The sequence below is a fragment of the Labeo rohita genome, chromosome 17 (assembly GCF_022985175.1).
Source record: "Labeo rohita strain BAU-BD-2019 chromosome 17, IGBB_LRoh.1.0, whole genome shotgun sequence".
Lineage (NCBI taxonomy): Eukaryota > Metazoa > Chordata > Actinopteri > Cypriniformes > Cyprinidae > Labeo > Labeo rohita.
Genome location: NC_066885.1, coordinates 13,099,477 through 13,119,666, shown reverse-complemented (window position 1 = coordinate 13,119,666; position 20,190 = coordinate 13,099,477). Strand labels below are relative to the sequence as shown.

Genomic DNA, 20,190 nt, shown 5'->3' with positions numbered 1-20,190 from the left:
TGGCAGCTGAACAGCTGTGATCTAAAGTATTTATATGAAATAGACTGAGATTTTAAGTAATGGTGATAAAGGGATAGCTCACCCAAAAATGAATGTCATCAATTACTCACCCTCATGTTGTTCCAAACCTGTAAGACCTTCGTTCATCTTCAGAACACAAATTGAATTATTTTTAATGAAATCTAAGAGCTTTCGACACTACATAGACAGCAACACAACTACCACATTCAAGGCCCAGAAAGGTAGTAAGGACATTGTTAAAATAGTCCATGTGACACAAGTGGTTCAACCGTAACTTTAAGAAGCTACAAGACTACTTTTTGTGCGCAAAGAGAAAATGCATTCCTGATATTGTCTTGAATGCGTGGTGGATACTGACACGGAAGAGAAGAATTGTTGAATAAAGTTGTCAGTTTTGTTTTCTTTGTGCACAAAAAGTATTCTCATAGCTAAAAAAAAATTACTGTTGAACCACTGATGTCACATGGACTATTTTAGCAATGTCCTTACTACCTTTTTGGGCCGTCTGTGCAGGCTCAAAAAGCTCACAGATTTTATCAAAACAAATTTTAATTTGTTACAAAGATAAACAAAGGTCTTACGGGTTTGGAACAACATGACGGTGTGTAATTATTGACAGGATTTTTATTTTTGGGTGAACTATCCCTTTAAGTTTCAAAAATTAAATTATTAATTTTAATTATTGATTTAAATTTGTCAAAATAATATATAAAGCATTATATTTTAATTTGATCACATTTTGGAATAATTAATTAAATTCATAAATTAATTAAAAATAATTAATTATCATAATTAAATTTTTAGATTCAGTAAAATTATTTATTAAATGTACCAAAACACATTTGGACATACAAAATAAATTGTTGAAGACTTTTTTTTTTTTCCTCATAACTAATTACCATTCTTAGACGTTTTTTTTCCAATTACTTTTAACCAACTGGTTTCAAGTTTGTTTTTACTGAATATACTAGATACAGTTTTCCTAATCCTATAATTTATATTTATTGTTCTATGATTGGAAATAATACCAACTTTTTTTTGTGAAACATTTTCTTGAATAGTGTGCTTTTTTTTTGTTCACACTGTGACATAGATGTCTATATACAACATCAAAATACTTACTCTTAAAGGGATAGTTCACCCAAAAATGACAATTCTTTCATTAATTACTCATCCTCATGTCATTACAAACCTGTAAGACCTTCATCTTGGGAACACAAACTAAGATATTTTTGAATTTTCTGATCCTGCATAGAGCAACGCAACTACCATGTTCAAGGCCCAGAAATGTAGTAAGGACATTGTTAAAAGAGTCCATTTGACATCAGTGGTTCAACCATAATTTTATGAAGCTACAAGAATACTTTTTGTGTACGAAGAAAACAATTTCTTCTCTTCTGTGTGAATTTTTGAGGATGAGTAATTAATGACAGAATTTTATTTTTTGGGTGAACTATCCCTTTAAGAACCACTGTATTTGTTTAATGGAATTTGTTTAAATATCTATTTTTATTTAGTTTAATTGAACATTATATTTTTTATAAAAGTATTGCAAACCCCGGTCAGAAGTTTAAATAACTAGTTTTGCTTTTTGGTTTCAAAAAAAGTTTTTATTTCTAATAGATGGGAAGTCTAATGTGTTGTTATTCTCTTTGTCTCTGTCTCAGTGATTTTCTCAGTTCGCTGCATCCTCACATGTAGTCAGGATCATTTTAGCCGACTGCCCTCTCTCACACACACACACACACACAAAATTTATGTGACCTGCACCGTGTACTTCATGTGTACATGCACACACACACAAGCATGGACTGAAGAGGCACCAGTTCTTTTGCATTCCTTTGTTAACTTACATACTGGAGGAATGAAGTTTTTGTCACTGGGAGAGTGACAGGGCTGGGTGACTTGTTACACCACCTCCTGTTGCCACAGTAACAGATCTTAGATCTTAAGGGGCAGCTGGAGTGCGACGTATGCAAAATAATATGCAGATATGCACTGAAATAACGCTTAAGTCAACAACGCTCTTCAAAGGAAAGACGTACTGATGAAGTTTTAACGATGGCACTGCGATGACCACACAAGGATTGCGGTCAAAGGGACGAAGCTGGACAACTTGCTATAATGATGTCATTGTCAGTGCTTGCTGACTGCGATTCACTCCTTTTTTACGAACATACAATAACAAACTTGGCAACGGTATCATGGACCTTATTTCAATTCTCAAATCCAGTCAATGTGAAAACAGCAAGTTGTTTAAGGTTGAATATGAACTTGAATTATGTACAATAAAATGTCTTTTTTTTTTGTCTTTATTTCTCTCCCAATTTAAATAATGATTTTACATGCAGGATTTTGTGCTGCCTTGGCATTAAAACTCTGTGATATTTTTATGGGATGTTTTGTGCTGGTTTTGTGCTTATGCTGTTGTGTTTGGTTGGTACATATGCAACTCAACTGCATCAAAATTGAATGAGCTTTTGAAATGACATTTCCATCCCCAAATTCACAGATGTTTCATTATTTGAATGCATTTGGTTGATAAATACTAGTTTGCATGCCTGTTACTGGAAAAAAAGATTGTTGCACAGTCAAAAGACAACAAAAAAACTGTATGAAAAATCCATTTCTTTTCTTGGTTATGTGGGTTATGTATTTTCTTTGATCTTTTTACTCTCACTTTGCACATTCCAAAAAAATAAATAAATAATTAAAATTAATTATCTTAATATGTTGAATACCAAAATCAGAAACCTTAGTGACAAATACTAAAAGAATGACTTGGTTTGCTTTTATTCATATTACATTCACACTGTAAAAAACAATTTGTTGAGTCAACTTCAAATAATTTGTTACCTGGCTGCCTTAAATTTTTAAGTTCAGTCAACTCAAAAAAACATTTATTCAACTTGAAATGTTAAGTTGTACTAAGTGACAACTTAGATAATTGAGTTGGTTCAACTTCAATTTTTAAGGCAGCTGGGTTACTTACCTTGCTTTTAAGTTTAACAAACACAAATATCTAAGTTGTCACTTAGTACAACTTAACATTTCAAGTTGACTAAATGTGTTTGAGTTGACTGAACTTAAAATTTGAAGGCAGCTGGGTAACAAGTTATTTTAAGGTGACTCTACAAATTATGTGTTTTGTTTTTTACAGTGCAGTACCTAATTAGTATACAATATTGTTGAAAACTTTTTAAAATTGTTTTTGGAAGAAGTTTCTTATGCTTACCAAGACTGCTTTTTAATTGATCAGAAGTACAGTAAAAATAGTAATATTGTTAAATAGTATTAGAGTAACAGTTTTTTATTTAATGTTTTAAAATGTAATTTATTCCTGTGATTCAAAACTGAATTTTCAGCATTGCTCATTGGTCTTCAGTGTCATATGATTCTTCAGAAATCATTCTAATATGCTGATTTGGTGCTTGAAAATATTTGTTATTATTAATGTTGAAAACAGTTGTGCTGCTTAATATTTTTTTAGGATCCTTTGATTAATAGAAAGTTTTTACTGTCACTTTTGATCAATTTAATGCCTCCTTGCTGAATACAAAAATCTTCCTGACCCCAAAATTTGGACGTTTTTTTAACAAGGCCATTGTAAGTGATAAAAAATATAATTTTGTTGCATCTTGCAATGTTTTATAATTCTGTTCTTTTAATTTGTTGAAATATATGTAATTGATTTTAACATGCACAAAGTAAATGACGCAATACTCAAGTCAAGGACTGAATACCAAGATCCATGACTCTACGAAACAATGAGCAATAATTACAAATCTTTGATTTGCTCTAACGTCTTATTATATAATGAATATATTTTCCTCACAGTGTGCACTGACCATCTGACAATTCATATCTGCATATTTAAAGTGATTTTCACTGTATTTTTCACCCTTTTGAAACTGAAGATCTGCTGTATTGTTGCTCTGTTTGTCATGTTATGTTTTTCCTCAAATGTTTCTGCTCATTTTTATTTTTTTAAGGGCTGATTGTAATATCAAGGTCATGTGTGTATGCAAGCTTCAATCATAGATCTAGGCTCTCTTCTGATGTTGCTAATGTTATTCTCAGAAAGAAATTGTATGACAATTTTTGTTTTCCTCAGCCAGTGTGTGACTGATACACTGAAAGATAAACAACCAAAATCTCTTAGTTTGTGAAAGACTATGTAGAAATGATGTAGAAATGATCATGTTAGCAAGACCACCAGGTCCTAGAGAAGTGCAATAATAGTATCTAAAGCTGAAGGACAACCATATGTAAGACCAAAAAAAAACCTATATATATATATAAATATGAAGCCGCTCACTTATATATTCCATTGTACTAGAATGTAAAAATGGACCACAGAATATTTGGATGTTACTGCTCTGAACACAGATTTTATTCTGCCGTCTTTGTTGATGTTGACCAAACTTTGCATATTTGAATTTAACACTTCTTATATTTTAAAAATTATTTTTTGTAATGAAATACTGCCCAGTTATTTCAACAGCAACTGTTACTTTTTGCAGACTATATCATGAGTGGTTTACAATGTTTGTTTTCTTCTAAGCTGCTAAACCTTACTGGACACATGCACAGATGTAAGTACAGTATGTTTGTTTGTAAACAATAAAAGACTGGAAAATAAATGCATAAACGTCCATTACTTAAAAGGCGTTTATACTAAATTATCGTGTTTAGTTTATTTTCTCACGTTGTGTCTACACCGGAGGGTTTGCATTTATGTCACCGTTTGGTCAGTTACCCAGATGCGAGGCCATATTGCGATACTCGGATGTAAACAACAGCATGGATTGCACAGTTAATGTACTACTGAATAAGTTGTTCTGCTAATTTATGTTGTTTAAACCACGGGGAAAAAGAATGTGTTAGAAGCTGATAAATCGTATAGAGAAGGACAGAACTTAGTACGCAGGAAAGGACACAATAGTTTAAGATATTATTTTAATATTTTACTACCTGACCAGAGTTTTTTGCACTCTTATCCTTGATTTGTTATAACTTTTGACAGTCTATAGTACTCCAAATGTTTTTTTTTGGTCCGACCGATTAGTACAACCCAAAACATGACAATAATTGACCATTTTTAGCAGCAATAATTAGGGAAATTTTCGAGTTCTGTTCAGTTCAGTGGCGCCATTGAAGGAGAAGTCCACTTCCAGAACAACAATTTACAGATAATTTACTTACCCCCTTGTCATCCAAGATGTTCATGTCTTTCTTTCTTCAGTCGTAAAGAAATTATGTTTTCTGAGGAAAACTTTTCAGCATTTTTCTCCATATAATGGACTGCTATGGTGTCCCGATTTTGAACTTCTAAAATGCAGTTTAAATGCAGCTTCAAACGATCCCAGCTGAGAAAGAAGGGTCTTATGTAGTGTAACGATCAGTTATTTTAATAAAAAATAATACAATTTATATACTTCTTTAATGCCAAACGCTTCTCTTGTCTTACTCTGCTTGGACTGTTTTTTTTTCTGGTTCATGACAGTTAGGGTATGTTGAAAAACTCCCATCTCATGTTCTCCCTCAACTTCGAAATTGTCCTATATCGCTGTTTTACCTTTTTTGTTAAGAGTGTTTGATCTTCCTTGTATGTTCCCATTGCAAAGACTGGGCCAAAACTTCTGCAGCGATGTAGGATGATTTTGAAATGATTTTTGAAGTTGAGGGAGAAAATACGATTGGAGTTTTTCGACATACCCTAACTGTCTTGAGCCAGAATACACAGAGTTCAGGGAGAGAAAGGCAAGACGAGCATTTGAGATCAAAAAGTATTTAAATTGTATTTTTTTTAAGGAAAATAACTGATTGTTTCGCTAGATAAGACCCTTCTTCCTTGGCTGGGATCGTTTTATTTATGACAAAGTTCAGATAATTTTTAACGATCGCTTTGTCGCGTCAGTAAACAGACTAGCTGTTGTGGTGTGTGACAGGTCAATTGTCGCATGGTGTAGACACGGTGTTACAAATATTTTTTTATAGGCTATAGCCTTGCACTTACAAGAAGTTTGAGGAAAAACTTGTGAACTGTGCAGCATTAACCTGCTTGTAAACATATTTGCCTCACAAACCACAATGACCGGTTAAGTAATTTTACTAGGCGGGGCTGACTGGTCAAATCCAGTTAAACTAGTTAAAGTTGTGTAGGGAGGCACGTATAGAAACTTAGGGTATTTAACAAGTTGATAGGCCGTTTTGTTTGCTGTATTAGGTTTAGGCGATGTCTGATTCACATGTTCACGTTTACCACACCCCGCACCTGTTCAAGCCATTCATTACTATTATAAATGATACGAATACTGCCTTACAACACGACAAGAGCATTTGTTTAAAACAATGAACAGATTATATTGCTCCAACTTGCAATTAGAGTGGCCTAGAGTCATTTGAAGTCAACAGCATACTGTTTTTGTTTTCAGTATTTTATTGTTAACATGGTTTTAACACCATTAACTGTATACAGTACTTGTGTAAAATGCAGCAAGAAAACAAGGCCTCAGTACAATATGTGAATGTTCAAAGTCACATCCATAAACATACATTCAATCGACAGACCACAATCTGAAATGCAGTTTAGAGTTGAAACTCGAGCCAGGGTTTGCTTTATGAATTTCCATGTGCCTAAAACCAAGCTGTAAAATGAAGATACAATATGATAAACATCTCGTCATTTGGTAATACCAAGTGAAATAGTAGAGCAAACATAATCAGCCTCCACCCTGACAAAATAAAGCGACTATAACACTATTTAAAGGACACACGTGATGGATTCCCATGAGTTTAAATCAGCCAGCTGCCATATATCCTCCATTCTCATTGTTTTATGAAATATTTACATAAGGATGTGTTCTGCTATTGTTGTTAATATTGCACAGTATGCACACAAGGCACGCTTTAACCTGCATCTGAAAGCTTGAATAAAAAAATCATTTGGACAACGAACAACCACGTCACATGCATTCTGCAGTCATTACATTAATGCTGTTTGCATTTGTTACCTTTGAGGCTGTTGGTTTCGACTGGTTATATCACATATTTTAAGGCAAAAAGACTATTTCTACTGAATTTAAACACACCAAAGTGGTTGCTGGACAAATATTTTGACATCTATTTAAGAAATATTTCAGGACATGAATGATAGTCAAGTCTTCAATGATTTCCAGTTGCTGATTTGGCTTCATGAAACACTTAAAGGCTCTAGTTCTTAAAATTAGTTGCGTCCTTAAAATGTTATAATCAATCACAACCACCATCCTCAAAAGTGAAACAAGGAATGCACAAAAATCAAGAATTTACATAAATTGATGCTTAACTACTTCTGTAAACTGAAGCTAGACTAAAGAAGGTTTTGTAAATGAGTTTCAGATGACCAGCAAATTGAATTTGCATAATGGAAACCATGATGATTGATTAGTATGGGCATGTGAAAGTAACAGTGATTTAAAACATAGAGTTAGTTTTTGTGTGTGTTTATTGTGGGTACACTACATTTATGAAGTTCAAAGAGGCTCCACATGGTGCTCTGCATAGTGAGAGAAACCTGAATCTGAATCAGGTAAAGCCAGTCAAGGCACACCAGCGCACTGGGGAAGGTTCAGGAATAGGCAAGCAGACCCAGTGGACACCGTCAGACCATCATGTTGCCCACTCTCTCATTCACGTGGTTCATTAGGTGGTGGGATCTTGACGTCAGACGGCTCTACGCCCCAGATCTCGCGTGCGTACTCTGCAATGGTGCGGTCGCTGGAGAACTTTCCAGAGGCAGCAATATTTCTGATGACCTTTTTGGTCCATTCTTTTGGGTTCTGTTGAAAGGAGTGGGAAATTTAACACATCATTAAAGGGACAGTTCACCCAAAGATGAAAATTACATCATTACTCACCCTCAAGCCATCCCAGGATTTTATGACTTTCTTCTTTCAGATGAATATAATTGGAGTTACATTAAAAAATGACCTGGGTCTTCCAAGCTTTTATAATGGCAGTGAATGGGTGTTGAGATTTTGAAGTCCAATAAAACATCCATCCATGATAAAAAGTACATATAAAAAGTATTTATTTAAAACTTTATAAATCATAATCTCTAGCTTCCGCCAACTGTCGCAAGCGCGTTCACAAGAGAGTGCCATTCCAGCATACATACATACAATGTAGATGTAATGTAAGCTCTGGTAAGAATACTCTAGTCTCGTGATGGCTTTTACTAACCCCCCCCTGGAACTTTATGATAGATGGATGCACTTTATTGAACTTCAAAATCTCAACACCCATTCACTGCCATTATAAAGCTTAGAAGGTCATATTTTAAATATAACTCTGATTTTATTCATCTTAAAGAAGAAAGTCAAAGTCATATACATCTAGGATGACTTGAGGGTGAGTACATCATGGGGTAATTTTCATTTTTGAGTGAACTATCCCTTTAAGAAATACACACTTTTAACAAGGCTGTTATTGGAAAATGGCTGTGGAAGCAGTTTTACGTTACGTCTGTTCATCATGGTCGATTTTACATTTTATACATAGCCAGTTTTATACATAGGTCAGTTATACGTCAGCTAAGAATTAACATACATGTTAGCGCCCCCTTGTGTCAGGTACAAACATTTCCAAATATTTCCAAGAGTTAAATGTCAAATAGAAAATGTCAAATATACACATACATTTTTTTATTTGTAATTGTAAAATTTTGTTAAAAATAACATTAATTATATGAGTTTTAAAAACAAATAATTTTGCATTTAATGGAATAACTGAACATTTTCAATATCAAATATGTGACCCTGGACCACAAAACCAGTCTTAAGTCGCTGGGGTATATTTGTAGCAATAGCCAAAAATACATAGTATGGGTCAAAATTACTGATTTTTGTTTTATGCCAAAAAATATTTAGGATATTACGTAAAGGTCATGTTCCATGAAGATATTGTGTAAAATTCCTACTGTAAATATATCAAAACTTAATTTTTGATTAGTAATATGCATTGCTAAGAACTTAATTTGGACAACTTTAAAGGTGATTTTCTCAATATTTTATTTTTGTTGCACCCTCAGATTCCAGATTTTCAAATAGTTGTATCTCGACCAAATATTGTTCTATCATAGCAAACCATACATCAATGGAAAGGATATTTATTCAGATTTTCTGATAAAGTATAAATCTCAATTTGGAAAAATTGACTCTAATGACTGGTTTTGTGGTCCAGGGTCACATATTACAAATATTCAAACATCTCAACTCACCCTGTAGAGTTCATTAACTTTTTCTTGACAGCTGATATATGCTTCATAGTCTGCAAACACCTTGAACCTGAAAGACAAAAACAGAAGTCTTACTAAAGCGAAAATAAATCTCATAACGGTAGCATAAAATAGCTATGAATTTTATAAACATCAATATATTAGTGTAAAATTAAAAAAAAAAAAAAAAAAACAGTAAGTAGTAAGTAAGTATTCTCATGTCCCCACAAGTAAATGCAAACTTTTTTTCTTTTTTTTTTTTTAAAAGAGGGAAATAGGTTGCATACAGACAACTGAACTCTTTGAGACTCACCTGTCATGATTCATGAGCATGTTGACGATGTCTTTGAAGAGTCCAGGCTCTTTGGGGCTGAAAAATCCAGTGTTGATCTGATCCATCACCTGCTTGAGTTCAGGCAGACGCTCATAGTATTCCCTGGCATTATATCTGCATCATAAACAGTGTTGTTAGACTAAAACTAAAATAATTTCTTGGTAACTGAAATAAAGCTGAAATAAAACAGACGCAAGTTATAATATTTATAACTAGTACTATTAATGTAGAAATGATTTTAGCTTAGAATGTTCTCTTAAAAACAGAATTTGCAATAACTTCACAACCAGGGACTTATATCTATTGTTTCTTTACATGATTAAATCAGTCATCCTGCCTAAAGCTTCCATGTTTTATCTCATTTATATCCATTCACACTTTCTCACCCCTTTTTGTCCATGGCCTCCACATCCTCCACCCTCATGCCAAAGATGAACAGGTTTTCCTCTCCAGCTTCTTCTGCCATCTCAACATTAGCACCATCCATGGTGCCGATGGTCAGAGCGCCGTTAAGCATGAACTTCATGTTTCCTGTACCTGAGGCTTCCGTACCTGCCGTGGAGATTTGCTCGGACAGGTCGGCAGAAGGGATCACTGATGAACAAAGCATATAACATTCATATAATACATTTAATCAAATATCTGTATAATCTATAATCTGTAAAAAAAAATCTGTTTGTGTAACATTATCTAGAAAAACAATAATAAATCTGATCTGATAAATGATATTTTTCTAGCTGTACATCAGCAGTTGTTTATGAATTTACTCACCCTTCTCAGCTAATGAGACTCTATAGTTCTCCAGGAAAATGACCTTGAGTCTGTCTCCAACCACAGGATCATGATTCACCACCTCCCCCACTGAGGTGATTAGTTTAATGATCATCTTTGCCATGTGATAGCCTGGTGCTGCCTGCAGGAGGCAGTGCAGGACAACAAAAAATGCCTTTTTAGAATTTTTAGTACTCTTAAAGCAGTAGTTCTCAACTGTTTCCTGTTGTCCAGTTCAATATTTAAAGGCCCCTCATATGAAAAACCAGCTTGTTTTCAAACTTTAACAGAAACTGCAAATGTCAATATTAATCATTAAATTACATTATATATATTTCAGAAGTTTCAGGAATAGTACATTATTTTATAAAATGACTATTCATTTTTAAGCATTTGGATTAAGTTTGAATATTTCATTACATCTTAACTTCATATAATTTTAAGTCAACCTGTAGCGCGCTTAAAAGTTTGCTGACACCCTCTACTGGTGCGAGAACCTCACTCAGCTTTAAAACAGGTCAAAGTACATTTCTATTGATTGAAAACCCGTACCTTTCCACCAATCATTACTGTCCTGGGAACAAACTTCTTGTTTGGTTCTTTTTTAATCCCTAAAAAGTGCAGAATAAAAAAAATAAACAAATTTATAAAAATCACTCACTAATCATTAATTACAGTTAAAAAAGAAACACCTACATAATTCTGATAAAAAAAGAAAGATATTTTCAATACAACTCTGCAAAAAAGAAAATCTGTATTGAAAAGATCTATATATCCAACTGAATAAAAAAAGCTATATCAGTAAGAAGACAACTTAATATTAATAAAACAGCAGTGTGAAAACAGTCTATTTGTGTGCAATTCTTACTGTTGTATAAAGTGATGACATGCAGACAGTTGAGCAGCTGTCTTTTGTACTCATGGATTCTTTTGACTTGGATGTCAAAGATGGACTCAGGATTTATTTTTACTTTGTACTCATTCTCCAGATAGGCCGCAAACTTCAGCTTATTTTCCTAAAATAAACAAATAAAAAAAATTAACATGAAGCCAAAAAAACGTTCACATTTTGAGATTTCCACAATTCATAAATACCAAACATCAAAGACAGTTTAAAACAACAACATAAATGTAGACCTGTTTCACTTTGGCCACATCCCGAATGAACATTTCATTATTGACGAAGTCCAACAGTTTTTTTAGCTGGAAAAGATCAGTCAGGAAGTCCTCACCAATTCTCTGAAATGAAAACAAGCAGAAGTGAGGGGGGACAGAAAGAAAACCTGTGAGGGAAGAGCAAGAAAGCGCTACTTAGTTAAAAAGGTCACCTCAGCGATGATGTCAGCCAGGCCGGGGTTGCAGAGCAGCAGCCAGCGACGAGGTGTGATGCCGTTTGTCTTGTTTTGAAACTTCTCTGGCTCTATGTCACAAAAGTCCTTGAACCTTAAACCACCAAATAAATAAAATAAATAAATAAGTAAATAAAATGACTCCAAGTTCTAAACATCTAATATTTAAACAATATCAATGGGGGGAAAAAAAACTATGTCAATATATTTTGACACGTAACCTCTAGTACCGCTACACAACTAAAATTTTGAAATTAACATAAAAAAAAAAATTTTAATTAATTAATTAATAATAATAATAATAATAATAATAACAATAATAAATAAATAAATGTAATAATTTTAATTGCATCATTCTGCTGTAAAATATATAAGGAATAACTGACGACAGGCCATTGAATTGTTGGAAAATAATGCACACCTGAGGTGTGATGCAAAGTGGAGTGGCCATTCCACCTCAGGTGTGCAATATTTGTAATAAGTCAATTATTCCACTGATACTATTATTCGCACACCTCAAATACTGTTCATATGTTGTATTTAAAGACATTTGTTAGGTCTAACTTTGTGGCAAAAACATCAAAATAATCTGTCATTTTTGTCCTATTGTTTACTATATTTATTAGCTTGGTCAGTGTAGTTGTGGGTTGTGGTTCTTTTGCTGTTGTAGGTTGTAAGGACCTTTCAAATAACTGAAATCATTTGCCCAAGTGATAAGGACACGTAATGTGGTCAAGACCTGCCTGGAACTACTTTAGCCGTGCATTTCCTGAAAATAATTGCACTCTACTCACACAGTGGTTTTGACAATGTCTGAGTGAATCCGTGCGACTCCATTAACGGCGTGTGAGCCGACCACGCAAAGGTGAGCCATGTTGATCCTCTTTGGATCGCCCTCCTCGATCAGGGACATCCTGCGCAAACGATCATTGTCACCTGGATACAGCGCAGCAACTCTCTACAACAGAGACATAATCAGGCAAACCATTCATTTAACAACATCTTGATTATCTTGAGTTAGTGTATGTGTGTATCCTCACATCCAGATGTCTCTTGTTGATCTCAAAGACGATCTGCAGGTGTCGTGGCAGAAGTTTCTCAAACATGTAGACAGGCCAGCGCTCCAGAGCCTCAGGTAACACTGTGTGGTTTGTGTACGCACACGTCTTTGTGGTGATTTCCCATGCCTACACACACACACACACACACACACACACACACACACACACACACACACACACACACACAAAGACACAACTTTGTTAACTGCTATTAATATTAAATATGACAATCCACAAATAAAACACAGAGTTCAAGAAAATTTCATTTATTCATTTATATGTTGGCTGGCTGTGCGAACAATACTTTTTTTTTTTTCCACACCAGCATTACTATTTATATTACTCATGTCAGCATGACTAAGCAGAAAAATGTAAAAAACCAAAAGCTTTTTTTTTTTTTTTGGTGCCTTGACACTCCCATATCAACTTATTTCAGTAAATGCATGTCCGTGAATAAATTAATTATTAGTAAATATTAAGCCTGAAAATGTCACCTTTTCCCAATCTAGCTGCTCTATATCCACCAAGATCCTCATGAGTTCAGGAATCGCCAGAGCTGGATGTGTATCATTCAGCTGGATCGCCACCTGAGAGAGTTGTTTTGAAAGTGTTAGACATTTTGGGGGGAGAAGTTCACTTCCAGAACAAAAATTTACCCAACATCATCGAAGAAGTTTGTCTTTCTTCAGTTGTAAAGAAATTATGTTTCTTGAGGAAAATATTCCAGAATTTTTTCTCCATATAGTGGACTTCTACGGTGCCTGTGAGTTTAAACTTCCAAAATATAGTTTCAATGGGCTCTAAATGATCCCAGCCAAAGAAGAAGGGTCTTATCTAGCTAAACGATTGGTTATTTTCCCAAAGTTCGCATGCAAACTCTGTGTAATCCGGATCAATGCAGTTAGGGTATGATGAAAAACTCCCATGTCATTTTTTCCTCCAACATCAAAATCATCCTACATTGCTGTTTTACTTTTTGTAAAGGTCATTTGATCTTCTTTGCACATTCACTTTGTAAACACTGGGTCGGTACTTTTTTTTTTTTTTTTTTTTACATTTTTTCTTTTTTTTTTTTTTTTTTTTTCATACAATTTTGAAGTTGGAGGAGAAAATGAAATGGGAGTTTTTAGACATACCCTAACTCTATTGACCCGGATTATACAGAGTTCGCATGCACACTGCAAAGAATAGACAAGGCGAGCATTTGAGGTTAAAAAGTATATAAATTGTACATTAGAAAATAACTGATCGTTTTGCTAGATAAGGACCTTCTTCGTTGGAAGAAGTTTAGAGCCTTTTGAAGCTGCATTTAAACTGCATTTTGGAAGTTCAAACTCATGGAAACCATAGAAGTCCACTATATGGAGAAAAATTCTGGAATGTTTTCCTCAAGAAACAATTTCTTTACGGCTGAAGAAAAACACAAACATCTTGGATGACGAGGGGGTGAGTAAATTCTGTGTAAATTGTTCGTCTGGAAGTGAACTTCTCTTTTAAATGGAACAAGAACTGTCCAATTTAAAAACAGCAACCGAATGTATTTGATGTAACGCCACCTTTTCGGGGAAAGTCTCAAAAGAGGTGCGCACAGGATCCCTGCAGCCAAACTTTGAAGATTTAAAGCGTCTGATGATGTCTTGCAGAGTAGCAGCCACCACAAAGTATTCCTGCTTCAAGCGGAGTTCCTTCCCTTCAAAAAACTAACGCATGCACGTATAATGAAATGAATTAATATTACAGTCATATACACTGAAAGCTTAACAAATAGCAAAATACTCAATTTTGTCTTACAGACAAAGATAGAATAACCAAGCATTGTGTTTCCCAGCTGTATTATGACATACAGGCCAACTGTGTTGCTCAGAACTCCATATTACAGTTTCATACTTCCTCACTGCATTACACATATCTGTGGTACTGTTGCATAAGATAAGAATTTTCAATCTGCTTGTGCCAGCAAGCTAAAGCATATGTTGCATACCAGCATCTACACAGTCTAAATGTGACACAAATGATATTTTGGTAACTAATTCACATATCACATATCACAAATTCTTGCTCTCTGTTCTCTCTTTGCACATTAACTCCAACAGGCACACAGACAGACACCTAACCAAGTGTTTTATAGTATTGAAGGGTGTGTGTACTTACATTGTCATTGGGATAGAGTACTCGGGAAATGTTCTCTGCCAGGTTTCGATCCAGTACAGCCTGGATGTAATCTCCCACATTAACTACAAAGAAAAAAAAAAGAGAGCATTTCAAAACTGTGCTGCGTTTAGAAGTTTCTGTGTGTGTGTGTGTGTGTGTGTGTGTGTGTGTGTGTGTAAGGGGTTCAAAAGAACAGAATAAATAAAAGGAAAAAGAAAACAACTATCATTGTGCAATGGCTTGTGGTGTTTTATGTGAACATATAACTTAATTTGGGCACAATATCTCAAGAGTACTGTATGTCTAATATAGAATGAGACATTCAATGTAGAGGCCCGACAATCATGAAGGACCCTCTCAAAAGCAGGCGTTTCTATGGGTAACGCTGGCTTGCTGCCAGCTGCTCTCCTGTTTCTGTGCTGCTGCAGCACTGCACTGAAGAACAAAGCTATATTTAGTATTCTACACAGAAACCATTCTCCCAGGAAACAAGTTAAACTCAAGTAAGAAGGTAAGTTTAGACTAGATCACACTAACTGTAATATAATACACTATTTCAATGATACTAGGAAATTTCAAGCATACTATAGTGAATTTTACACATAACACTGCAACAACTTTATCTTACACAGAAGCAGGAATCTTCAACCCAAACTAGGACCATGGGTGTCACTTACTTTCAGTGATACAGCCGAAATACTACCAAAACACAGATGTGACCTTGACCAAGGACTGTTGTGTGGTTAAATGCATAGTCATCATGTGGACTCACATTCTTGCAGGTTGAAATCATTAGGAGCTTTGGCAGACCACAGCCTCATAGTATTCACAGTGTTGTTTTTAAAACCAGGCACAGGAGTGTCATAAGGCATCGCAAGCACCACCTGCCAAACAAAAGACAGTCTAAATATATTCATCGGTTGATTTTAATTAAGCTGAATTGAAATAAAAATACCGTTATAGAGGAAAAAAATATAGACACTTGAACTGGTTTTGCTTCAGGATCTAAATTCTATCCAGATTTTTAATCAACCCAACCCAGCGCTAAAATTGTTTACAGAAGTAATCAAAATGTCTTTAAAAAAATGAACATATTAAACATATTACCATGCACTGATGAACTTTCTGCAGCAAGTAAAATTTGATTGCATGCACAACCTTTTGTCTTTCCCTTCTTTTATCTTTTAAAAATGTATAAGTGCATTGCTTTTTCCATCCTAAGGGTCATGATTACACTACCTACCTTTTTTTTTTTTGAAAAAAAATTATTTATTTTTATTTGGCAAGGACGCATTAAACTGATCAAAAGTGACACTAAAGAGATTTATCATGTTACAAAAAAATATTCATTTCTAATAAATGCTGCTCTTTTGAACTTAAAAGAATCATTTTTACAAAAACATTAAGCAGCACAACAATATTACTGTTTTTACAGTATTTTAATCAAATTAATGCAGTCTTGGTAAGCATAAGAGACTTTTTTCCAAAACCAGTCGTAAGGGTAAATATTTTGAAATTGCAAAAAAAAAAAAAAAAAAAAAAAAAAAAAAATCAATACAAAAGTTGAGATACATTTACAGTAGGAAATTGACAAAATATCTTCATGGAGCATGATCTTTACTTAATATCTTAATGATTTTTGGCATAAAAGAAAAATCAATCATTCTGACCCATACAATGTATTGTTGGCTATTGCTACAAATATGCTACAAATGCTATTTATGACTGCATTTGTAGTCCAGGGTCACAAATAAAAGAAATCTTGCAGTTAACATGAACATTAAAAAAAAAAAAAAAAACTACCACATGGGGTTGCATTTTATTATTTGAATTTAGCTGTGTTTTTTCTCCTGCTATTCTATCAGAATGGAATAATTTTAGCATCACAACCATTTAGTTGAGAGTCATTGCACTAGATCATGACTGACTAACCTGGGTCTCAACCCATTTTGGTCCCTCATGTGTATGCTCCACTCTACCATAGAAATGTACAGGCAGCATGTACTCTGGTCGGGCCTTCTCCCATGGGTTACCATAGCGCAGCCAATCATCAGCTTCCTCGACCTAAAAATAAAGTTGTCCCAGAGTTAAATGGTTTTGATCATTAAAAAAAAAAAAAAAACACTGAGGCTATTTGTCCTACTAACTAAATAAAATGCAACGGTAAATGTATATTAATATATTTTTCAGATTTGGTTTACCTGCCAGCCATTGTTGATCTTCTGATTGAAGATGCCAAACTCATAACGAATACCATATCCATATGCCGCCAAACCCAGAGATGCCATTGAGTCCAAAAAACAAGCTGAGACAGAGGGCAAACACCTATTATGACAGGTTCATGTACTCTACCATAAGGTAAAGGTTTTTTTTTTGTTTGTTTTTTAAGTTTGGTACCTGCAAGACGCCCAAGCCCTCCGTTTCCCAGTCCTGCATCCTCCTCAATATCCTCCAGCTCTTCCAAATCAAGTCCAAGCTGAAGATCAGCACCATCATGTCAAAAAAATTCATCTCATTATAAAAACACGCACACACACAAATGTTCCATAATGGGCAACAAAATGTAAAATGATTATGTAAACTTTGTACAGTTTAATGTTTCATCAACATATAGAAAAGGAAGAGTTTAGACAGTTTTGCAAGCCTGTAGTATTGGTCTACATCCCAAATGAGCTCTCTGTGGGTGAGCAGGGGAAAAAAAACAGCTATTTCTAAAGTTTCAGGATGTTCAAGTACTAGAGCTGTGAGCCAGTTCTGCAATTAGGCCTAAATAACAAAAGCTTTACAAGTTTGCTGTGTCATAGTGATGCACTTTACCTGGTAGATTGCCTCATCACAAGCATTCTGCAGCCCAAGATTTATCATGGTGTTTTGTAGAGTTCGGCCCATGTAGAACTCCAGAGACAGATAGTGGATGCGCTACAACAGAAAAAAAAGATAAATCTAACTGCATGAGTGTTCAGACATCTGAAGCAGATCATGCAGGCAGAAGACTATAAAAAGCATGATTATATAAGCTACAATGATTAGAAGATGCAAAAAATATTACAATTAATCACTACTTGAACTGGAAAAAAAGGAATGATCTACCAATATATTGAGAGTAAAATACTGAGCTCTTAAAACTGATTGTTACAGTTCTGCTACATTTCAGAAATATCAACTGAATTGCAATCACAAATGCATTAAAATGACAGACTGGCATAGGCAAATTCATACTCTGGTTATTCCAGGTTGTTCAAGAACAACATGCTTAATTTGATCTCTTTGGCTTGGGAACAACTTTTCATAAGAGTCCATTCATCAGACGTCTGCAAAGGGAGGAGTTTACAGCCTGCTGAAGGCCTCAACTCCACACTGAACAACATTTGAATACCACAGTAATAAATAAACGCTTGCTTCACTTTAACATGCAGAGACTGTGCTTAATGACGGCATACTGTAGGTTTAAATAAAGTGACACAGTGTTTTACTGTTTTTCCAGGGGTCTGAACATCAACAAGCCTAATGCTCAACAAGAGTGAAGTTCCTGGAAATGCTTCACTTATTGGTGTGCTCGACCATATAAAGCTATCTGCTTCCATTTAGAGATATGTAGATATCTTCCTGGCTCTAAGAACTGCTGAAATTAAACACACAAATTTCTGGAAAGCAGCCAAGCTTTTTGAATTCTGGCTAGTGCCCAAAAAAAGACCATTACTGTGCACTAAAAACAAAAAAATAAATACAATTTGAAAATTCCTTAATGCTGCTTTAATTTAAAATACATGGCTATATTGCATGCTTATCAACAAACAAGCAACATCAAGTTTTACGGAAACTTGAATACATAGTGCAAGCCACATTTGTGGAACCACAAAAGACAGGAAGAAAAATCACTTTCAACTTGTTACTCTCCAAAAAACTCATCATGATCTCCCATAAATAAAGCACCCAGGTCACAGGTGTCTAATAATAGCCATGAGTGATTTTGCACATGAACCATTGTCAGTGCATTAGATAAGGCCTATTATCTTCTACTGGGTTTGATAGTATAGTGTAATCTGTACTTGCCCTAGTGAACACACAACATCAAGTGGTTGCAAAATACTTAGTTACTAATAACGGCCTGATGTGACAAGCAACAGATCATCATTTGCACAGGAAGCACAAAGTAACAGCTGACTCCATGTCAAAGGATGGCCAGATGGACGTCAGTAGGCAAATCAATGAAACAAACACAGGCCTTTAACTCTCCACACAAAACTATTAATATTCTGTAATGTTTACAAAGCACTATTAACATGTTTATGGTTAATGCATTTAATTGTAACTAAAGTATCAAATTTCTGCATGTTATGGAGGACCAAACTAGTCATTTATTAATGTATTCAAATGCTGTACGCATTTATGTGGTATATATTATGCGTGTATATACAAATATATAACAATTTGATATTACATTCATTTTTATGTATCCCCCTACTGCATAAACATGCCACTTCCTGGCTGCCTGCACAAGGAAGAGCAGGAAGAGATCCGTACCTTCGGGTCTTTCTCATAGTAATACTGCTGAGTGCGGATCCAGCGACCCACCAGGTGATCCCGCACCGTGTGTGCCAGCGCGAAGTAATAATCCCGCGGGGTGGCCACATTGCGGTCCTTCACTAGGGTGAAGTGAAGATGCCTGTTGAAGCTCTTTTTGATTTCGGCAACATCCCCCAGTCCAGCTATACCACGAACACTGATCTGTTTGCGCTTTTCATGGTCGGTCAAAGGTTTGGACATGTTGACAATGCGTTTAAAAGGCAAAGAATTAAAGTTTGGACCCCTTGTCTACTCGTGCCCGGGTTAGTGCGGTGTGCAAGTACTTCACAAGCACTATTCGCTTTGAGACACACCCCTATGTCAACTGGAGAATAGGGTGGGCGGGGCTTTCTACAAGGCCTGTTTATTGGCCAGTGACGCTTTCGTTGTTGCATTTTCATAGGCTGCGTGAGACGTCAATCATCTCTGCAACGCTAACTAGCTACAGGTTTACCAATATACGGAATTGTTGAATTCCGTGCTTGGAGTTGGACCGAAATTAACATTTTACTGTATTAACGGCTTTGGCCAGCAACTATTATATACCATTTTAGCATTGCCTCTTTCAGCTTTAGTAAATATGTAAAGACTCCTTAGGTTTCATAAGAGCCATGGAGCCAAGCTTCCGTTTTTATAGTTATACAGACTTTTTATTGATAGCTACAATTCAGGACTCAT

The 20,190-nt window shown here is 35.0% G+C and overlaps 2 protein-coding genes across 2 annotated transcripts in view; one reads left to right on the top strand and one right to left on the bottom strand.

Annotated features, from left to right (window-relative positions):
• The window catches only part of abhd12 (abhydrolase domain containing 12, lysophospholipase), a 29,108-nt gene extending 24,738 nt beyond the window's left edge, over positions 1-4,370 (top strand). Inside the window, exon 14 of the mRNA XM_051132781.1 lies at positions 1,689-4,370. Coding sequence (XP_050988738.1) covers positions 1,689-1,722 — 34 coding nt within the window. The 3' untranslated portion in view covers positions 1,723-4,370. The remainder of the gene's footprint in view (positions 1-1,688) is intronic.
• A 2,075-nt stretch (positions 4,371-6,445) lies between these two features.
• Positions 6,446-19,832, bottom strand: pygb (phosphorylase, glycogen; brain). The gene is made up of 20 exons (XM_051132779.1): positions 19,471-19,832; positions 17,764-17,865; positions 17,344-17,422; positions 17,148-17,251; positions 16,879-17,010; positions 15,719-15,830; positions 14,947-15,029; positions 14,352-14,495; positions 13,290-13,382; positions 12,775-12,921; positions 12,529-12,692; positions 11,714-11,828; positions 11,523-11,624; positions 11,254-11,401; positions 10,938-10,996; positions 10,386-10,527; positions 10,001-10,208; positions 9,594-9,728; positions 9,284-9,350; positions 6,446-7,844 (listed from the first exon to the last, which is right to left on the bottom strand). Exons 1-20 carry the CDS (start codon positions 19,711-19,713, stop codon positions 7,692-7,694), a joined length of 2,532 nt encoding a protein of 843 aa, XP_050988736.1. The 5' UTR covers positions 19,714-19,832; the 3' UTR covers positions 6,446-7,691.
• Between the last annotated feature and the right edge of the window lie 358 nt (positions 19,833-20,190).

What these genes read in the sequence shown, in the direction of transcription:
- pygb (XM_051132779.1), bottom strand. Translation starts at nt 19,713, where the DNA reads ATGTCCAAACCTTTGACCGACCATGAAAAGCGCAAACAGATCAGTGTT. An exon ending in AGCAGCTAGATTGGGAAAAG is followed by an intron (nt 12,922 to 13,289) that starts GTGACATTTTCA and finishes GTGTGTGTGTAG; the next exon opens with GCATGGGAAATCACCACAAA. An exon ending in ATGCTCATGAATCATGACAG is followed by an intron (nt 9,351 to 9,593) that starts GTGAGTCTCAAA and finishes TTTGTCTTTCAG; the next exon opens with GTTCAAGGTGTTTGCAGACT.